This window comes from Scardinius erythrophthalmus (genome assembly GCF_964197995.2).
Source record: "Scardinius erythrophthalmus genome assembly, chromosome: 6".
Lineage (NCBI taxonomy): Eukaryota > Metazoa > Chordata > Actinopteri > Cypriniformes > Leuciscidae > Scardinius > Scardinius erythrophthalmus.
In genome coordinates this window covers 15440938-15461220 of record NC_138226.1, presented here as the reverse complement: position 1 = coordinate 15461220, position 20283 = coordinate 15440938, and the positions used below count along the sequence as shown (strand labels likewise).

At 38.9% G+C, this 20283-nt stretch overlaps 1 protein-coding gene across 1 annotated transcript in view; it reads left to right on the top strand.

Annotated features, from left to right (window-relative positions):
- Positions 1-394: 394 nt before the first annotated feature.
- Positions 395-20283, top strand: part of itgbl1 (integrin, beta-like 1) — a gene marked incomplete at its 5' end in the record, with an annotated part of 52804 nt that continues 32915 nt past the window's right edge. The window contains 6 exon segments of the mRNA XM_081367946.1: positions 395-415; positions 419-609; positions 2055-2257; positions 15211-15357; positions 16013-16135; positions 16650-16790. Coding sequence (XP_081224072.1) covers positions 395-415; positions 419-609; positions 2055-2257; positions 15211-15357; positions 16013-16135; positions 16650-16790 — 826 coding nt within the window.

Genomic DNA, 20283 nt, shown 5'->3' with positions numbered 1-20283 from the left:
TATTTTAAGCACAACAGGTTTGTTGTTAAATAGGCATTATATAAATAGATAGAATAATTTAAATCATTATAGTGAAAGAGAACCCAACTCATTAAAATAGACTTGAAAGAGATTCTTAATTTAATGACCATCTTTCTCCATTTCATATCCCGCTCTGCATCTATATAATTGAGGTTATAGCAAATCAGCTTTTACAATACATGCAAGCAACTAAAGATAACATTTCAGTTATGAGGTATTGGAGAAAAGGGCAGCATTGCAGGGATATGGAAAGTAAAATTCTGAATAATCTGTATGAATGTTTTGAATTATGGTGACCAAGTTTTCTTTTTTGCCATTTTATCTCTTTCTCCTGCCTTTGCACCCAGAGTCACAACTAATCAAAGGCATTCATATGGAGAGCGCTGTTGGCCTCTGAAGCGTTCAAGCTAGATTTGGCCAGCCCGTTCTCCCTCTGTTTTGGAAAGTGGAAATTCCTGAAGGCACTTCACTTCAGGTTTCTGGTGGGGATCTAAACATGCATGCAGAGACTTTGGTGAACTCCGTCTTTGTTTCTTTGCTTCTAATTTTGCTCTCTGCCGTTCAAGGAAGTTTACAGCAGTCACTAAGGTGAGTTTAGCTGTGTTGTTTTTCCAATCAGTTTGACTTTTCCACTGTGCAACCACAGTTTGCTGACAGACTAGATTTTTACAGACGGAAAAGTTTCTGTTGTGTAGTCACAGCTACAGAACTAGTCCATGGCTTGTAGTTGTATATCTTAAGCTATTTACTTTTCTTTCTTTTTTGATTCTCAGCTATAAGAAGGTGCCAGCAATGATTATTTGTTTTACTTGGTTCTCCTTCAAGCCAGCTTTCACCTAATAGAGCATGAAGTATTTCCTTAAAATCAGCAACATATGCACCTTTTTGATCTTTTCCTATGGTTTTGGTAAAAGTCCACAATTGCGTGATTGTAATTTTGCAAATTACTTAAGTGGTTTAAACATAGCAGGTGCACATTCACCACAATACTATCAGTTCTGTACCACATTGCATGTTTACTGTATGCTCTCGCTGCATTGCACTTAATCAGAGACAGATTCTGGAATCAGAGAGTGAATGTGCTGTTGTGGCTGACAGACTTGTTCCATGTAAGTGCAGCCATATTATACCAAGCCCCTGAATAGTGTTTGCTTTAAAAAAAAAAAAAAAAAGTATTTTTATTACCCTGTAATGTGAGAAAGGCCAACTCCAGAGACGAGAAGCAGGAGAGGTAGGCTATGTAAGAACACAACCAAATGAAATATTTTTCACAGGGAAACTTGGGTTGGAAAATAATAAACAGTGGAATACAGTCTGCCGTTTGTTTTCAGTAGGTTTGTAATGAAATTCTTGAGACCCTTTACCGACTGTGGACTCTTTGATTATATTATATTATATTATATTATATTATATTATATTATATTATATTATATTATATTATATTATATTATATTATATTATATTATATTATATTATATTATATTATATTGGTGTCCTCAATTGTACAGAAACATGAGTCACCTTTTTATTTTTTATTAGTAAGTTTTTTATTTTTATTATTTTTTATTGCTTACAAATTCAGATCTTCTAGCAGAAACATTTGCATTCACAGTGTCTAGACATGAGTTTGTTGTTCTCTGAATGTAGACTGAATCCTCTAGCAGAATCATATCTTATGACTTATGGCTCCACTAGCATTAAAGCAGTAATTTCCACATAACCTTTATAGTTATTGTATTATTTATCTCCTAGGGCTATTTGTAATCTTTAAATATTAGCTTGCAAGCTTATAAGAAGATACAGACAGGAAATCTGTCAAAATCTGATACATTGCACTACCTATCCTCAGAAAGGTTTTTTCCTTCAGAAAGCGAGAGGGAGTCTGGTTGTCATTACTGGTAAAAAGGAGGATTGCAAACCACCACCACCCACCCATCCAACATCTGGCATATGTTCACCTACATGGGAAGAACAGAGGTTTGATGTTGAAGGCAAAGGTCACAGGTGTGACTGAAAGCTCTTGTGTCTTGCAGGCAGGTGGGTGGAGAGTGTAAGATCTCCTCTGAATCATCACTGAGGCGCTGTCGGACCTCCGACGGGTTGATCTGTAGCGGAAGAGGCGAGTGCGATTGCGGGATTTGCATATGCCAGGTCACGGAACCTGGAACATTCTATGGACCGCGATGTGAATGCCATGACTGGGTCTGTCCGACATATGATGGGAAGACCTGTGGAGGTAAGAGATGTCTCAGACTCTCTCAAAACACCATTCCCACTAAGTGCTTCAGTTACTAGTTACTTGTGAACAGGTTTCAATATCTGGTGTCGTGTTTAAATAATAATAAATAAAAAAATAGGCTTTGTAGACGTGTGCAAGACACACATCCAGCTTGTGAAGGCCTTTGATGTTCCATCCAATATTGTGTCATTAGCTTCAAGGTCTCATTTGAATTTCACAGTGCTTCTATTCAGACAAACACAGGCAGTTTCAAAGGAGCCTTTTTAGGTGCCATGTTGTTCTGTAGCAACCCTCTTTTTTATTTTTATATATTTTTCAGACACTACTTCAAAGGATAATTTTCACAGACACTTCCTTTACTGTGTCAAATGTCATTTCAGTAGTTTCCACTGGATGGTGAGTGTGTGCAAAAATTGTTGTAAGCCCACAGAAATCCATTAGCAAAGACTCTTGAATAACCTGACATCCAAACCCTCAACTGACAGCTCCATGACCTGCTGATGGCTTTGAAACATCTTATACATCTTATATAATTATAAGGACACAATTGTGTCCACTTTTCAAACTGCCTTGGTGCTGGAAATATCATCCTCATTAATTTACTCCATTGACTTCAATATAATTTTTTTAATAAAGAGGTCAAAGCCATGAACTAAAGCAGTTCAAATAATACAGGTATTGACAGAAACTTTAATTTAATTAAACTTTTATCAAATAAAACTTACATGTCACACTTTAAACCATTTTTTAAATAAAACGGATGAGTCAAAATTATAAATAATTGTTTTTATATGTATTTATATATTTTTAATTTGAAATATTATATAATATTAGTTTTATGGGTAGTGTAGTTTTTCTGAGTAATTCGAAAATCAACACATTGTTGTAAAGGAAGTTGAACTCGCTTTGACTTCTAATCATATATCATCACTTAATAACCTCAGAGATAATCATATGTCTCTCTTGAAATGTTTTTTACATTACAATCTAATTTTCCATGAATAACATGAATGGACTTTTTATTTACTTTTCTGCAGTTGCTCTCTATAGCTTTAGTGTGTTGATTTTCTGCACTGATTTTTATACTCTTGAAAACGGTAATCCACCCGACAGACTTTGAACAAAAACACTAATCTATTTCGGTTCCACATTCTGTTTTGATCTGTAGACATGAGATGTTGAGGACCACTAATGGACATATGTGAAGCTGGAAAGAAAGAAAATTATATTTGTGAGGGCATGTTGCGAGCCAGTGAAGAGCTCATTAGCTTTGGGCCATATAGCTGATAATAGGGTTTCTCTCAAGGCTATGTATTCTGAAAATGGAGGTCAAATATGGACCAACAGTTTTTTCTTACTAACATCAAGGCTATTTACTGTGCATCTCTGTCAAAATACCCCACATCTCTTTAACTATAAGCTGGTTTTCAGAGCTTGTTCTTGGCAGTTTGGGATATTCTAGATCTGTAAAAGGATTCTGATGTTGTGCCATTGTTCACATCCCTTCACTTCACTGTAATTGAAGTTTTAGAACAGCATCAGGTGGAATTTAAACCACAAATATAGTGAGAAAGGCTGTGCTTTCCTTTTGACTCCTGTTCAGTCATTTTGACCATTACACAAGGATAGATGTGCAAGCTGAGCAGGATTATTTGTATATTATTTTGAAACTTTGTCTCGTCATTTCAATTAGCACACAGGGCATTTAAGGTCTTGTTTACGTGCTCCAGTTTTATAACCATAACCAGTTCTTTTGAAAAACTCATAGTATTCCCTGACAGTAAGCAGAATTTCTTATTGTCAGCCTTCCTTTTTTTCTTTCTTTCCTTTTTTAATAATTTAATTTCTTATTACAAGATCTGCATGATAAGTGGAGCATTTAATGAGAAATTTCTGACTTAAGAAGAAAAACCTGTCTTGGTCTCTGGAGATTTGTATTTGTTCAGGGAGACTCCATAAATCATTTTCCTTTGAAACACCTGTTTTTGTTCACTGACAAGCAGATACACGACAACACGGCTTGACCCAGCAATAGGACTGCAAACCAGGACTCAGTAAAAATTGGGGTGCATATAACTACAAAATGTTTTACCTGACAGCTGGTCACCATCTGTGTGTGATTCAATTTTTTTTGTTCACTCGCATCTCTGGTGTTTCAACAGGCTACATGTCTAACATATGTGAATATTTCCTTTTCATTTGTTGTCAGCAAATACTACGGAAATCCAAATGTACAAGAATTGCCATGGGATTTTAATTGTTTATACAGACTGGGAAAAATGGAGCACAATTACAGTTTTATTCCCTTTTTATGTGACTTGGTTTTGCTTTTTTCTTCTAGTTTATGGGGACAGATCTCAACGTGGCAGTTCCTTTCCACTTTTCTTACTCATGTTTCCCTCTCCCAAAACAAGTTAATTGGGTTTTCAAGGAGCCACGTGAAAGATTTGGCACAGTGGTGGCTCAACTTTTCCCTCTGTAGCTTTTTTCCATCTGTAGAAATTATTAGTTTTCTACTACTGTCAGGGTCATGCTTCTGTTATATGTACTGTGTATATATATATTGTCTGTGGAAGGCGTAGGACTATAAAATATTTATCCAATCATTGAATTCGGTCTGAATGCAATGATACGATGTCCTACCTGCCTGTCAATGTATGTATTTAATATTTAAAAAATACTTTTCATACTTAAGTACAATAAATATCACATACATAAATTTGACTCAAGTAATATTCTAAACAGTGACTTTAATTTCTACCAAAGTCCAAGTGTGGCTTTCAGGTACTTTATCCACCACTGCCTCCGCGCACCCTGCTCACACAGACATCACACGTCATCAGCGTGTTTCATGCTATGCAGAGTTAGACAGACCTCAGCTTTACAATTCCTCCTGATCCAAACCATAACTACTGTAATTTGGAAGATATGGAAACCCGTGATGTTATACTCTGAGTGGTTTGTAACTCACAATGGCAACACTATCAAAGCGGAAATTAATCTGCAGCAGTCAGATGGTACAGATCAGTGCTCTTTAAGTTGTTTTTTGTTCATTATTATTGTAGTGTTATGTGCTTTGAGACATGAGGTAGTTTAACGGCGTCTCTCATGACACTTTTGTTTGCTCCCTGCTGTACGTGCTCATGTGTTTTGGAGGAGGCGTGGCTTTGGAGAGCGCTATGAAAGGAGGGTGGGATCTTATGCTTTTAAAGCTAACTCGCTATTGCTAGTCTCTCCAAAAATTGCCTACCCTACCTTTAAGCCGAGTTCAGACTGCACGATTTTCAAAGTAGTCCGGTCACTGTTCTTTTCACACTGCGTGACTATCTGGGGTAACATTCAGTTGCTGGTGTGTTCACACTGCACGATGCATCAGCGACAGGAGGTTTCACACTGCATGACTTTCAGGAGGAAGAATCGCCGACAACTTCTGTCTGGTCCGCAAACTACGTTTCGCAACCAAACACATGCGAGAAGTGATAAGGAAATAGCGCAAAATCCCGCGTGAGTAAGACCGCAGTTCTCGCGCGAGACTGAAATTGTTATTAAAAATGATAGCCTGCAAGAAGCTTGCAATCCAAATTGTCTGTGCACTGATTTGCAGCGGAAAGGAGAAAAAGAAAAACATATTATGCATGAGGAAATGGCTGGGAAGACAAGGGGAGCAAGGACTGTGTGTTCTGCAAAGAGAGTTGGGGGTAAATTAATAATTTTGCAATGTGCTGCTGTTGCTGCTGGTCAAGCAAATGTTTGTGCTTTGTTTCTGTTTGATATAATTGTAAATATATCTATTAAAATACTGATATTGTGGCCTATAACTACTGCCCGAACTCCCTGCTGCTCTGTATCTTGCTCTCTCATTGGCTGTCGGTCATCGCCGATGTAGTTTTCAGTCAGAACACTTTTCACACAGCAGGATTTTGAATCGCCTACAGGTCCAGATATTTAGCATGCCAAATATCTCACGGGCGTCGGCAACTCGTCGGTGATTCTCTCAGATCGCGTCTTTTCTCATTCACACTGCGTGATTGTCACTCGCATGAACGAGCACTGATTTGCCTGTGATTTCGGGCATTTGTCTGTGATTTCTCAAAACCTGTCGGCGAGCCAAAATCGGGGCTAAAATCGTGCAGTCTGATCTCGGCATTAATGTAGTTAATTAGTTCATCAAACCTGTCCTGTTTCTATGTTAATTATTTCTGTATGTATAAGCCTTCGGTTCATTCTGTTGTTTGTTCTGCAATTTCTTTAGTTGGTTGTATTTTCTCCTGAGTTGAAATATTATATTAAAACCTGCTTTCTTCTGAGTACAACGAGGCAGAGGAACCATCTGAGTCGTAACCCAGATCTCCCTCGTCCTGTAGCTCAAACAGTAGAGCGTTGGTGCTTGGGCTTGGTCAACGCCAAGGTCATGGGTTTGATTCCCAGGGAAAGCAAGAACTGATAAGGATTTAAAATGTGTACCTTGAAATGCGGTGTAAGTCGCTTTGGATAAAAGCGTCTGCCAAATGTAAATGTAATGTAACCCACCTGGAGCCTGAGCCCAAGGACATGTCTGACTAGGTGCGCAAGCTGGCAACAAGGTGCCCGCCCCCAAGCGAGTTTTGGGGATTATGCCCATGATTCTCCCTTTCCCGCTGGTTCCACCCAGCCCTGAGTCTCCTGTTTCCCCACTGGTTCTGCCCAGCTCAGAGGTTCCTGTTTTCCCACTGGTCCCGCCCAGCTCAGAGTTTCCTGTATCCCTGCTGGTTTGCCCAGCTCAAAGTTTCCTGTATTCAGCGTTTCCAGTATCCCCGCTGGTTCCGCCCAGCTCACATTTCACTGCGTCCCCGCAGGTTCCGCCCAGCTCAAAATCTACAGAGATCTCTCCCAGCCTCCCTCTCCCACCTCCTCTACCAAACTCGGCTTTTCCAGTACCCAGCTCTGCTTAGGCATGAGGATCCGCCTCCAACCATGAGCACCGAACTCCACCTCGGTTCTCCGACCCATCAGCTTCACCTTGGCTCCATGCTCCCACATATCCACTGTGGCCCGTCATCCCAACAGTTCTGCCGGACTCCCTCGTCCCCTTATATCCACCTTGGTAAGGCGTCACCCTGGTGCCACCAAGGGATTCCTGGCTTCCGGCTACACCTCTGTTGCAGCGGCTCCACAGCGGTATTCCGGATCCCAGCCACCGTCTCGGTCCCATGAGCCATCAGCTCCACCTTGGTTCTTCACACCTGCAATGTCACCCTGACTCTGTGTCTCCTCGACTCTGTCTGGGTTTTCACCACGGCCTGCTCTATTGCAGGAGATCGCATCCCTGGTCCCTCATCCGAGGTCTCCACCATGGCTCGCCCCTCCTGTGACTCAGCCTTGGAACATCTCGCTGGCTGTGGCCTGGCTCCCTCTGCTCCTGGCTCCTCCCTCCTTCCACTTCCCCATGGACTGTTTTTCCTGCCCCTGACTGTTTTCGCCCCATTCCTGTTCCTCGTCCTCCTCCGAAACCACCGCCCTCACTTCTCTGTTACTATATACTACATACTATATACAGGCACTTGTGACTGCTACTTGGTACGACCTTAATTTTTGGCCCCTTTTAGCAAACAAGTGTTGCCATCCAGAGACCCTTCCTCTCCATATATATATATACACACATCAGTTGAGATGCCTGTGATTTATGATACCCTCGAGTTCCTTTTTTTGATGTGCTTGAGTGAGCGTGTCAGAAGAGTGAGATTTCATGTTTTCAGGTCCCAGTGGAACTCTGTCCAAGAGCTTTTCCACAATCCACAATCTTTTTGTTGTTTGACTTCTGTTCTTCATTAGAACACCCTGATGGGGAAATGAGTGTTCAAAAGAAGGAATATTATATAACCTGGATGCTTCTTCTGGTCTGAAGCGTTTGCTTTGGAAAGTTACTTTAAAATTATAATTGCTGATGAAATATCAGGTTTAGGTTTCCATTTTTTACAAATATTGTAAAAATCCAGTGAGATTGTTTTATGAACAAGGAGTCCTACTACAACAGAGATCTGATCTTAACTTCATCGATTCAGTCTGGGATTATATGAAGCGACAGAAGCAACTGAGACAGTTTAAATCTCTAGAAAAACTGTGGCAGCTTCTCCAAGACGCTTAGAACAGTCTCAATGTCTATTCCATACTGACTTGATCTGGGCTGCTTGTTCATACACAAATATCACTGGATTATTACAATATTTGGATTGTTTTGAAATCTAAAACTGATATTTCCTATTGGCAAGACTTTTGCACACTACGATATATATAGTACACATTAAGGGCCCTATCTTGCACCCAGCGCAATTGACTTTGTACACCGGCGCATGTATCATTCCTATTTTGCACCCGACGCACTGCGGACTTTTCCCTCCACAGACGCACGTCGGTAAATTAGGGAATGAACTTGCGCTCTCTGGGGTGTTTCAGCAAAAAGAGGAGGCATGTTCCAGTGCAGACGTTCCCTGGTACTATTTTGCAGTTTCAGAAAACAATTCTGCCACAGACCAGGAAAAACCTAGTCTAAAGTCAGTGGCGCGTTACTCAGATGCTATTTTAAGGGCGCATGCTTGGCCATAATGTAGCGTGCGCACAACGCGCATACACTTTGGTTCTCTCATCTACACAGACGCAGCAGTTCTTATTTTTGCCAACCATACATAATTACAAGGAAAAATATTACCACACGAGGGAAATCATTGTCCATGTGTCCATGAAGATGTGAAATAATAGGCATAAATCTAGCTTACACATTTACCCAAATTATTCAGGCTAATTGTAGTAATGATGGATCAAACCTGTTTGACCAATAGTGGCTAGACACATAGGTATTTAAGGACATGACAAAGTGTATTTTACAGCCCTGGCGATAACGTCGGTCTCCTCTGCTGTGAACCGCTCCTGGCGTGCGCCTGGCAAATCCGCCATTATAATAGCAATCCGCCATGGAACAAGTGCGCCTGCTTTTAAAGGGAATGTGAGATGACGCTCTGATTGGTTTATTGCACGTTAAGCCCAAACCACACCTATGAGTAATGTAGCTACTTCAGACCAACCCATTTTAGATTTGCGTCGAGATCCGCCTACAAAGTTACTTGCATTTCACGTTTGATACTTGCATTTCAGATTGTTAAAATAGGGCCCTATGAGTTACCAATAATGGTTTTCAAATGCTTAAGTGAAATGTGATGATAGTTTGCTACATATATGATGAGCATGACAGCAGCGTTTATGGTTTAAGTGAACTAACATATGCATTCTATCCAGCTTCTGTCAACATATGGTGTGGGTTCTAGCTCTGGCAGCAGGTCTATACTTCAAATTACGAAAAGGTCACATGCCTTCCAGGTCAGTGTGCTTGAGTATACAGTGGAAGAGGAAATTGTGTCCACTGTGTCATTTCACTGCAAATATGAATGATGAGGCCAAAATGACACTTTAATTTCCTCTATGGTCTTTCATCCAATTAGTAACACACAATCAAATGTCAGGTGAGAGGAAATAGGCAAAAGATGAACATGGCATGGGCCGGACATGAACACACATCTCCCATATGAGCACTACAGCTTGAAATGCTAGACTGCAGCTCTGACAAGTGCCATAAATCATAGATTGTCTATAAACTTATTACACACAGTGACCCTCATTCTTTAGATGATTTGGCCTGTCTTCATCGCTGCGGGTCTGCTGTAGGTATGCAGCATTATTAGCCAGGACAGATGTCTCCCTCACACCCAAACCAGCCTAGCACATAATCATTTCACGCTCTACAACGCAAAGCAGGAGAACAACTAGGGGAAATAATTACCTCACTGTCTTGTTTTATACAAAGCCGCTGTTTAACAGGCTAAGTGGAAAAAAAATCTTCAAGATCAAGCTACCACATAAAGGCCATGGTTTACTAAAGGTTTGTGTGGATAAAAAAACATGTGCAAACTTCATAGCACACTGATTAACAAAGAGTCTGCTGGGGACTGCGCCTTTTGAAATGCATAAAAAATCTTGTCAGTTTTTGTGGTTGTTCCTTAATAAATTTTCGGTAAAATTTTACAATAAGGATTAATTTGTTAAAGTCCAACTGAAATCAAAATTGACCCTATTTACTTTGTCAGCGCATATTACTAGTCTTGTGGTGAAAAATTAATCCGTGCAAGTTAATACACAGAAAAAAATTGTTTGCTGTCGTAATCTTTAATCAAAGTCTGAAAAGTTACTTCCGGTCTGGAATGGCTGATGATGTAGGTTTGACGGCTTGGTTTGGGAAACGCTTAACCACTCCCCTCAGACCGTTAGTCTGCTATGAGTGAGAGATGGAGAGGAGGAGCGCTAGAGTAAAACCCTGCCCTCTGTTCAATATTCCTTTTCATTGGGAAATACGTCACAACACTGGAGAAAAGTCGTTTGCAACTTCCGGTTCACGCGGACTTTAACATTAGTTAACATGAACTAACAATGAACAATACTTCTACAACATATATAATTATAGCTAATGTTAATGCAGCATTTACTAATACATTTGTAAGATCAAACGCTGTATATGTTAGTTAATGTGAAATAACATGAACATGAACATTTGTATTAACTAAAACAAATAAATGCTGCAATATACTGTTTATTGTTATTTCATGTTAGTTAATGCATTAACTGTTAACTGAATTTTCTTTTGACATTTCCCTGTCTTTGCACTTGTGTTAAACTTGTTAGATTAATTTCATGGTACGTCCAAATGGTGCTGATTGTATTGTTTAAAAGAGCTGCATTTAGGTTCAACATTTTATTGTTGTGAGCCATCCGTTTGTTAGTTTCCTTATCTTTAGCGATTTAAGGAGGCAAGCATTGACTGAAATGAAAATAAAAACAGAGCAAAACAGAGGAGCAACCTTTGTTCTAGAATGTATAGAATATAATGCTTTCATTTATGTTCGCTTGGATGATTTAGTGTCTTTAATTTTTGTGTACTAATTGGAACAAGCTATTATACTCACTGTCCAATCATAGGGGTAATTGCTGTCTTTGAAGGCACTATCAGGCACTGATTTCATGGATCTGATGACTCATTAATCTGCTCACCGTCTACAATTTATCTGATGAGGACACACCATCTATTAATACTGTTCACAGCTGTTTTGACTGAGTCATACAGGGTGGCTACATGACCGTCTTGGCCCATCAGATGGGAGGGGGTAAATTATCCCCCTGGTGGCACAGAAGCAGGGACACAGTGGACAGCAAGGACCAAACTTTTCCTCCCACATATGGGTGGGTGGTAGTTAATGTCAAAGTATTTATGTCTGCATATCGGATTAAACTCTGGCATCAAACGTCTTTCAAAACAAACATGACTAGTCATTTTAATGTGGAACAATGTATACTGATTACCGGTGTTATCTGGACCAAGAAATTCACGTATATTTGACAACTTCAGGGCTTTTGTGAAAACTACAGATTATACTTCCATATTGTTGTATCACTTGCCACAGACAGTTTGATTGACAGAGGGTAATTAAAGGTAGGGTAGGCAGTTACGGAGAGACTAGCAATAGCAAGCTAGCTTTAAAAGCATAGATCCCTCCCTTCAGAGCGCTCTACAAAGCCACACCTCCTCCAAAACACATGAACTCGCACAGCCAGAGCAGAGTCTGCAAAGCGTCACGAGAGACAGTGTCAAATTACATCATGTCTCAAAGCACATAACATTGCAATAATGATGAACATAAACAACTTAAAGATCGCTGACTTGTATCACCTGACTGCTGCAGATTCATTTCTATGTTGATAGTGTTGGCATAGAAACTCATAAATTTGAGTCTGAGGACGTGAACCGCTCTAAGTATAACATCACGGGAAGACCATAGCCTTTTTTCTCTGTTTTCTCTAGTCAGGTAGCACTGGTTAAAAAAAAAAAAAACCCTTTTCTACTATAAGGCAGCCAAGTTTTATTGAAAGCCCATTTTACCAGCAGTGAAGTACCCCTTTAAGAACATATTAAATGGAATTGAAAGAATAAAATTGTACTTTTACTTTGTTCATGTTTTTAGAATCATCTGTACTGCTGGTTTACAACAAGCTGGTTTAGGTGATTGTTCAAATGACCTCTCTGGGTGGAACTTAGAGAGCCTTAGCTAAGTTAGTCAGCTTGAGGTGGTTAATAATGTTTTTATTTTATTTTATATTCAGTTGCTAGGTGATTCTCAAATTATGGGGGGAAAACATTAAAAAGTATCCCCATAAAAGGGCACCATATCCATATTATTTTTTATTTCTTTCCCCAGGTTAAACATTATTGCTAGGTTTAACATTTGTCCCTTTACTTAATGTCATTCATTGGTGTTCTCAATGTTCAAAACAAGTTATTTGAAAATACATTAAATGTCAAAGCTGGATCCTCTGAAAAAGTTCAGAGGAAGAAGACGCTTTTTAAAGTGCAAACATGTTATTCTAATAACATTTGTACAGTCTGCTCACACTGTACAAAATATTGTTGCCCCACTGCTAACAACCTGATTCAGTAGGAATGCCTTTTTAAAAGACCACATACAAATAATGTATATGTGTATGTATGTATATATGTGTATATATTTATTTATTTATACATACAAACAACAGTTCTTTCTGGTTCTCCAGTCTGATTTGCTGAAAGCCGTGCGATATTCCCCCAGTATCAGCACTCTAACCGTTTCACTTTCACCGCATATTATTTTTATGAGCATTGTTCGGTTCATAGCTTAACATTTCCAATACCAATTTGCTTTTAAACTATAGGGCACAAGATAGATGTATCCTCCATTTGGTATTAGCATAAATCTTGCCTTTCCTTCCCAGATTGGCTACAAAACACTGAATGTTTGTGACAAGCAACCAAGACTCTCTGGTAATGAGTACAGGAGCAGAACAAGGCTATTGTTAAAGACTGATGGATGGCCCTTGAAGACGACATCAAATTTACATGATGGATTAGTGCAGGGAGTGATTGAGAATGACACTTCAGGATGTGGCTAAAGGAGCTGAATTTACAATAACAGGATGTATTTATAGCATGTTGTGTCTGCCTTTTTTGTGCACAAATGCACTTTCATCCATGGAGTCAAGAATAATGATCATAACAATGGTCTGATATAGATTTTTTTTCATGTATCACCCTGGTACTCTTGCATGCAGATTGAAGAGGAAGATTGAAAGAAGAGACGAGAAAGAGAGTGGTGAAAAATGAATGAAAAAATGCCATTTCAGTATTTGTAATGTGTGGAATGCAAAATGCTGTAGAAATGAGTGCTTTGAGCTTTGAGACTGCAGGACAGACTTTGATTACATGGTATTAAATCCATTTCTGTCCAACAAGAAATCGATGGTGTGAGAATAATTTAAGTTAAGTATACTGATGTGTATATTGTGGTTGCACAGCACCTGCAGAACGTCATGACTAACCTAAGCCAGGTCTATATTCAATTCCATTGCTGGAGGGCCACAACTCAGAGAGTTAAGTTCCAAACCTAATTTAACACATCAGAACCAGCTAATCAAGGGCTGCATCCAAAAGCGCACAATTCCCTACTATATAGGCCTAGTAGGCAAAAAACAATACAGTATGTGACATAAGAATTATGTCTGAATTTACTGTACTCATAAAAGGCAGAAATTACCATACGACCTACTACTTCCGGCGAAATTCTTTAGTGTGTATACGATGGACAATTTACTATCCCATGAGGCTGCGGGAGAGGATTTGTGAATGTCAGTGAAACAATGGAACTGACGCTGGTAGGTCACATGATAATGACAACATGGCGAATGTAGTATGTCCCGATTACATTTATACTATATAGAACATACTCTTTTAGTGATTGTGAAGTAATACTTATTCAAAATAAGTAATTACTCAGGACAGTATGCGATTTCGGAAGTAGTCATCGTCTTCAGCATTACTTGCAGGTGTGATTAGGCTTGGAACTAAACTCCGCAAGTCAAGTCAAGTCAAGTATATTTGTATAGCGCTTTTCAAAATACAGATTGTACCAAAGCAGCTTCACAGTATTAAATTAAAATAATACAACAAGGTTTGTTTCTTGTGGAATTTATTGATTGATAAAATTAAATTAAATATCCCCAACTGAGCAAGCCAAAGGCAACATGGCCCTCTAGGAATGGAATTGAATAGCCCTGACCTAAGCTTTCCTTTAAGATTTTTGGCCTTTCATTTTGTATTTTAATTTCAGATGTTTTCATAGTTTCAAGAGGATGTCAAGCAGCCTATTCATATTGGCAAACTTGGCATCTATCTCATTTGGCTAGCTTCTACCATATCACACATGAAGTTGTGCCAAAATACAATAGAATTTGAACACAGTCGTTGAAGTCAGCAACAAAACAAATGGGGAAACGTTTTGCTTAAACAATATGCAATTAAATAGCTACCGCATCATTCAGGAAATAGTGTAAAAAAGTGTATAGTAGAGGTCTTCACAGGCATTAAAGCCTGAGCTTGACCTGTTCTAGCGAGACCCTGACCTGACCTGAGCAATTTTTTATTTTAATGAGTTGTTAAAATTAAATACTTTTACACTGTTCAGGTAGCAGACCTCTAGTGTATATGGCTGTGCAATTTTATATTAGTGTGGAAGAAGACCATAAGAAATCTTCAACACCTATTTAGCTGTGAAAAGCACACATATGTGAAACACACAACTCCTGTCCTCCTCTCTCAGGGTTTCCTAAGCATGCATGCGTGGAAAGTGTTAATGTCTTGCACATCACCCTGCCCTTCACCTCTCTCCAAACACCTTACAAATGTGTTACTAATCACAAAATCAATCTTATAGGGAGCTCTTTGGCTCCTCCGACATAATATCATTTGTTATCAACCCATTTACTTTTACTCTGTGGTTTTGTATCATGACTGTATGTTACTCAAAACAATCAATAATTGTAATCTGCATATGTGTCCACTACAGATCACGGGATATGCAAATGTGGGAAGTGTTTCTGTGATGAAAGCTGGTTTGGGGAATCCTGTCAGTACGAGGAGCAATGTTCCCTCTCCAGCAAAACCAGTAAAGACCTCTGCCGCAATGCCCAGGGTGTAGTTTGCTCCAATGCAGGTAAGATATTTGATATTTTGTATTGCATGAGGGCATACAGATAATAGAACTAAAGGTGAAGATATATGGCGTGCAGTTGTCCAAACATTCTTTCTGGGTGGCCTAGAAAATAACAGCCTGCTTGTATTTCACACCTTGCCCCAAACCCTGTACTTAACCCTTACACTGACCTGAACATTAACTTTTGTTGATGTGTCTGTATGTTGTTAACTGGGGACCCAGCTGGTTTGCAGATATTTGTCACCATGTCAGGGCGTGTGTACATGAAAGTGCTGTGCATCAGGATTGATTTTCAAAATGTAATACGTTTATTTATTCCGAGATACATAGAATTTGTATTTTTCTCAACTGATCAACATAAAATGTATTATTGAAATAATAATAATAATTATTATTATTATTGAATTTTATATAGCTATGCTGTGTTTATGATAACGTGTTTATGGGTACTGAAAAATAAGAAAAAGAATAATTAAAAATAACCGTACAGAATTCTCAGTTTAATTCTGAATAGCATGCAATTCTATGGTGTTTATAGCCTTAGGTCGGGTGTTGTTGTGTGAGTCTGTGAGTGTCTTCATGTGTAGACGTGTGGTTGATGAGTGACAGCATGAAATCTGTGGATTTTGACATCGATGTATCTTCTGGCGGACAGGCACCTGTAAATGCGGCAGCTGCATGTGCCATAATCGCGATGGGAAGGGCCTGATCAGCGGACGCTACTGCGAGTGTGATGACAGCGAGTGTTTGGATGAAGACTCTGGAGAAGTGTGTGGAGGTATGACCACAGTGTGACCAGTCCCAAAAAAAACATTTGGACACATTTGTATTCATTTTATTGTATTAGATAACACTGTATTAAATCAAGTGGCACCTGCTTTGTTTTCCTTACTCATTTTTGCTGAAACACTCAAAATGGTGGCATTAGGAACATTCATGCACATTAGATGGCTAGTCTGTAAAAAATAATGTATTTATAAAAGGGTGTTTCAAAATGATTTGACCCAATTTCAAACACATATATATCACCGTTGCCGTGATTCTTTTTTAAGGTAATCCCGATTAGTCGCTAATGGTCTAATGGAAAATGAAAATATTTAAAATATTAAAATTAAAGTTAAAGTTAAAATATTAGTTAGATTTCTCTAAAAGCAAGACTTGTGTCCTTTTCCTGTAACTTACAGAAGTATGTTGTAGTTAAATTGAAGATGATCAATAGCATGGTTTTAATGAAAAATCTAAAAACTCTGAAACGGAATTTCTCTCTTCCCTCTCCCTGTTCGTGGTTGCAGGCCATGGAAAGTGTTACTGTGGAAACTGTTACTGCTCGGCTGGTTGGCATGGAGATAAATGTGAATTCCAGTGTGACATCAGCCCATGGGAGAGTAAGCGGAGATGCACATCTCCAGATGGCAAGATCTGCAGCAACAGAGGTCTGTCTTTGTGCAAGCATTTACCTTACTCGGACATAACCAATGTTTCCCATCACCCTTTTACTAATAATAAATGAATTAAGGTTATCCTTAATGCTACTGCTGGGGCATCTAAATCAAATTATAATTTTGTTTGATTGGTTTCCACACAGAATTTGTAACAAAATATGCCTAATTGTCCCATATCTGCTGTATACAGCATAAGTAATTTCACCCGATAAGCACAAATGAGAGTGGGACAATGTATTCTCCATTAAGATACATCAGGCTGCCAAAAAAGCTTTGGCTCTCATATTGCCGGTGAACCTCCAGGGAGCTTCTCTGAAATTGATTACAGCAAAAGGGTGAAGTGGTACACAGTATAAACTCAACCTCACATCTGAACCACTGTCTGTGGTCAAGTAATCTGCCCACAAACCGTATCCACTCATCATAAGCAACCACGCTGGTTTTCTGCATCAAAAGGTGGGCACACAGCATTTGTTTCTAAAAACAACAGCATTTTAGCAGCAGTTACACTTTCCAATAGAACAAATACAATCTCTTAATGCCATTGGCTTTCTTATCCATAAATTTGACCACATGTGTATTTTCATCAGCAGTATTGTGTTCTGTTTGAAGGAAAAGCCCTCGTCTCTAACAGGAATTAGGATACTTTTGCTCCAAAAAAGGTGCACTTGTTTGTTCCAGTGCACATGGTGAAAGATATCCATTATTTTATTCCACTTTTAAGCTATCCATCCTCATTTTCCCTATTTTATATTCTGTTTATACCCTTCAATTATACGTTCTGCCCTGTGAATGGCAGGTCTCAGTGGATCGCTGCTATTGTGTGAAATGACAGCTTCTTTTAGTCATTCAACCTCTCAATGCATGAAATAGCTTGCCCTTCACTTTGAAATACACCCATGCAAAGTTATATGCTACATTTAATAACCTTCAGTAAAAAATCAGTAAAAAAAAAAAGTATAAATGAAGCAAAATGCTTTTGCTATCGCAAGCTATACTTTTAAAATCAGACTCATGAATTACCCTATTTAGGACAACATGTGCAAAAACTTAAATGTGATTCTGGCAAGTATATGATGCCAAAAAGAGGCCTAAAAAGGTTTCCCTTGTTAACCACAGTTCTGCAGAATTTTAAATCAGTTCAAGGGGTCAAATGGCAGATGCAGGCAGACCAGCATGTGAAGAGTTGTTATATTCACTAAATTCTAGAGAGAGAAAAAGGCCTACCATTCAAAAGAGTGGGGTCGGTAAGATTTTATAAGGAAAAAATATCTTATGCTCACCAAGGCTGCATTTATTTGATCGAAAATATAGGAAAAACAGTAGTATTGTGAAAAATTATTACAACAGTTTTGTTTTTGTTTTTTTATGGATTATCATTTTTATAATTTTTTAGCAGCCATTACTCCAGTCTTCTGTGCCACATGATCCTCCAGAAACCTAGCTGTAGATACATTCTGTAGTTGCTTAATATTTTTGTGAAAATGGTAATCATTTTTTTTTCTTTGATGCATATAGGCTACAGTTCAAATGAATAGCATTTATTTCAAACAGAAATCTTTTGTAACATTATAAATGTCTTTACCGTCACTTTTGATCAATTTAATGTGTTCTTGCTGAATCAATTTCTTTCATTAAAAAAAAAGGACTGACCCAGAACGATAGTGCATATCCTATATTGACCAATATGGTCAATTTAATTACGGATTTAAAACTATCTAATATTGGCTGATAACCGATATTGTATGTTTCCCTGATTTTTTTTTTATAGTTTCTGCCTTCTCTTAATGGACTCCCACTGACTCTTAGCCAAATGTAAACAAGCCCAACCAAGTTAGTGATAAGGTTATGGAAGAGTGGGCTACTATCATTGTATTTGCTTTATTTCATTGTAGGGTCTTACAGTAAGCAACATACTTTTACATGCATGACTAATAATAAAGCTCATGCCATTCATTTAAGCATTCACCGAAGGTTGCATAAAGCAAATCAAGCGCAATGAAAGTAAGGTCTATATTCATGAGAAGAATGCGAATGATGGCAGCAACAGTGGTCTAGCCTCCTGCTCTCAGGACGCCAGCTGGCTTGGTTCCCATGGTGCTTTCTCCACACAGATAAGAGAAAACAGGATTTCCAGTTGTGCTGCAACTGGTCTGGCTAGGATTCATCAGAGTTGAGGTGTTTCCCGCAGCTCTGTTGCCATGACTGTCGCCCCAGCAATAGATTAGCTGGAACTTGGAGTAAGCATCCTCATCAATCCTTGCCATGCATGGTCCCTTTATTGTCAGCTGGGCTCTGGAGGATTTGGCCCCCAGGAGAAATTTGGCTTTCCTTTTCAACATCACTTCAATTATAGTGCTGTGCAGCTAACTGTTTCACTGAGCTCTAATCCCTCTAACACAGACAAAACAGTTTGAACTCATATTCCAACTAAACGGCCTTACCTGGCACAGACCTCTTTTTCATGTCTTGGTTTTCTGGTTTAGGGTACATTTACACGACAACGATATGCTTAAAACGGAGACGTTTTCCCTTTTTTCAGAGTTCCGCGTATAGACGACACCATTGTCAAAACGATCCCCATTCACACGTATCCGCGGAAACGACTAACAACGCTGTATTCTGCTGCCAGGCCATTAGATGGCAAAGAAACACTATACACAAAATACGTAATACGCATGTGTATGAGAGTGTTCGTGGTTGTTGTTATTATTATATAAATTATCTCCTTCGCCGTTTGCTTCATTACAGCCACCGACCGTGACAGAAATATAGTTCAAAAGTTATTTTTTCTTTGAAAGAAAGTAATACTATTAATGTCAGTATTGGTTGCGTAAAAAATAAATAAAGAGCTGGATCTAATCGCATGCCGTGAAACTTTAAACAAACACAAAACAACACTTCTTAGGAACACAGGAATTGAAGAGAACGCGATCAGAACAACTGTCACGTAAAGGCGAGATCACACAATGAACAGAATAAACGAGGCTTAAATAGACAGACGAACCAATCAAAGAACTGAGACAGCTGATACAACTTAAACAATTAGTAAACAAGGAAACTAACTGATTTCCACTCTGGAGGGTGGTTTCACTTTTTTGCGTTTTTAAGCCCCAAAAACGCCGTCTACACGAAAGGCACATCTGAATTTTTTTTTTTTTACGTTTTCACCCGCAAGCGTTCTCGTGTAAACAGGGCCTGAAACATAGGGAAACCTCCACGTCCCCCCGATTGCCCGCAAGCTTCTCCTCCTGTCCATACGGTATTTTCTCTACTGTGCGAAAAAGAGTCACGTGGTTATGACGCAATCGTTAGCCTATTTTTACAAAAACTGCATCTACGGGGCCATAACGTAATATACAAGGTAATGGACCCTTTTATACATTTTCGTGGTTTTTTTTAGAAATAAATAATGGACAAATGGAGTCTTTAAACGCCTCAGATGTAAAGTTATTCACTGTCAAAGTGATGCCAAAATGAATGG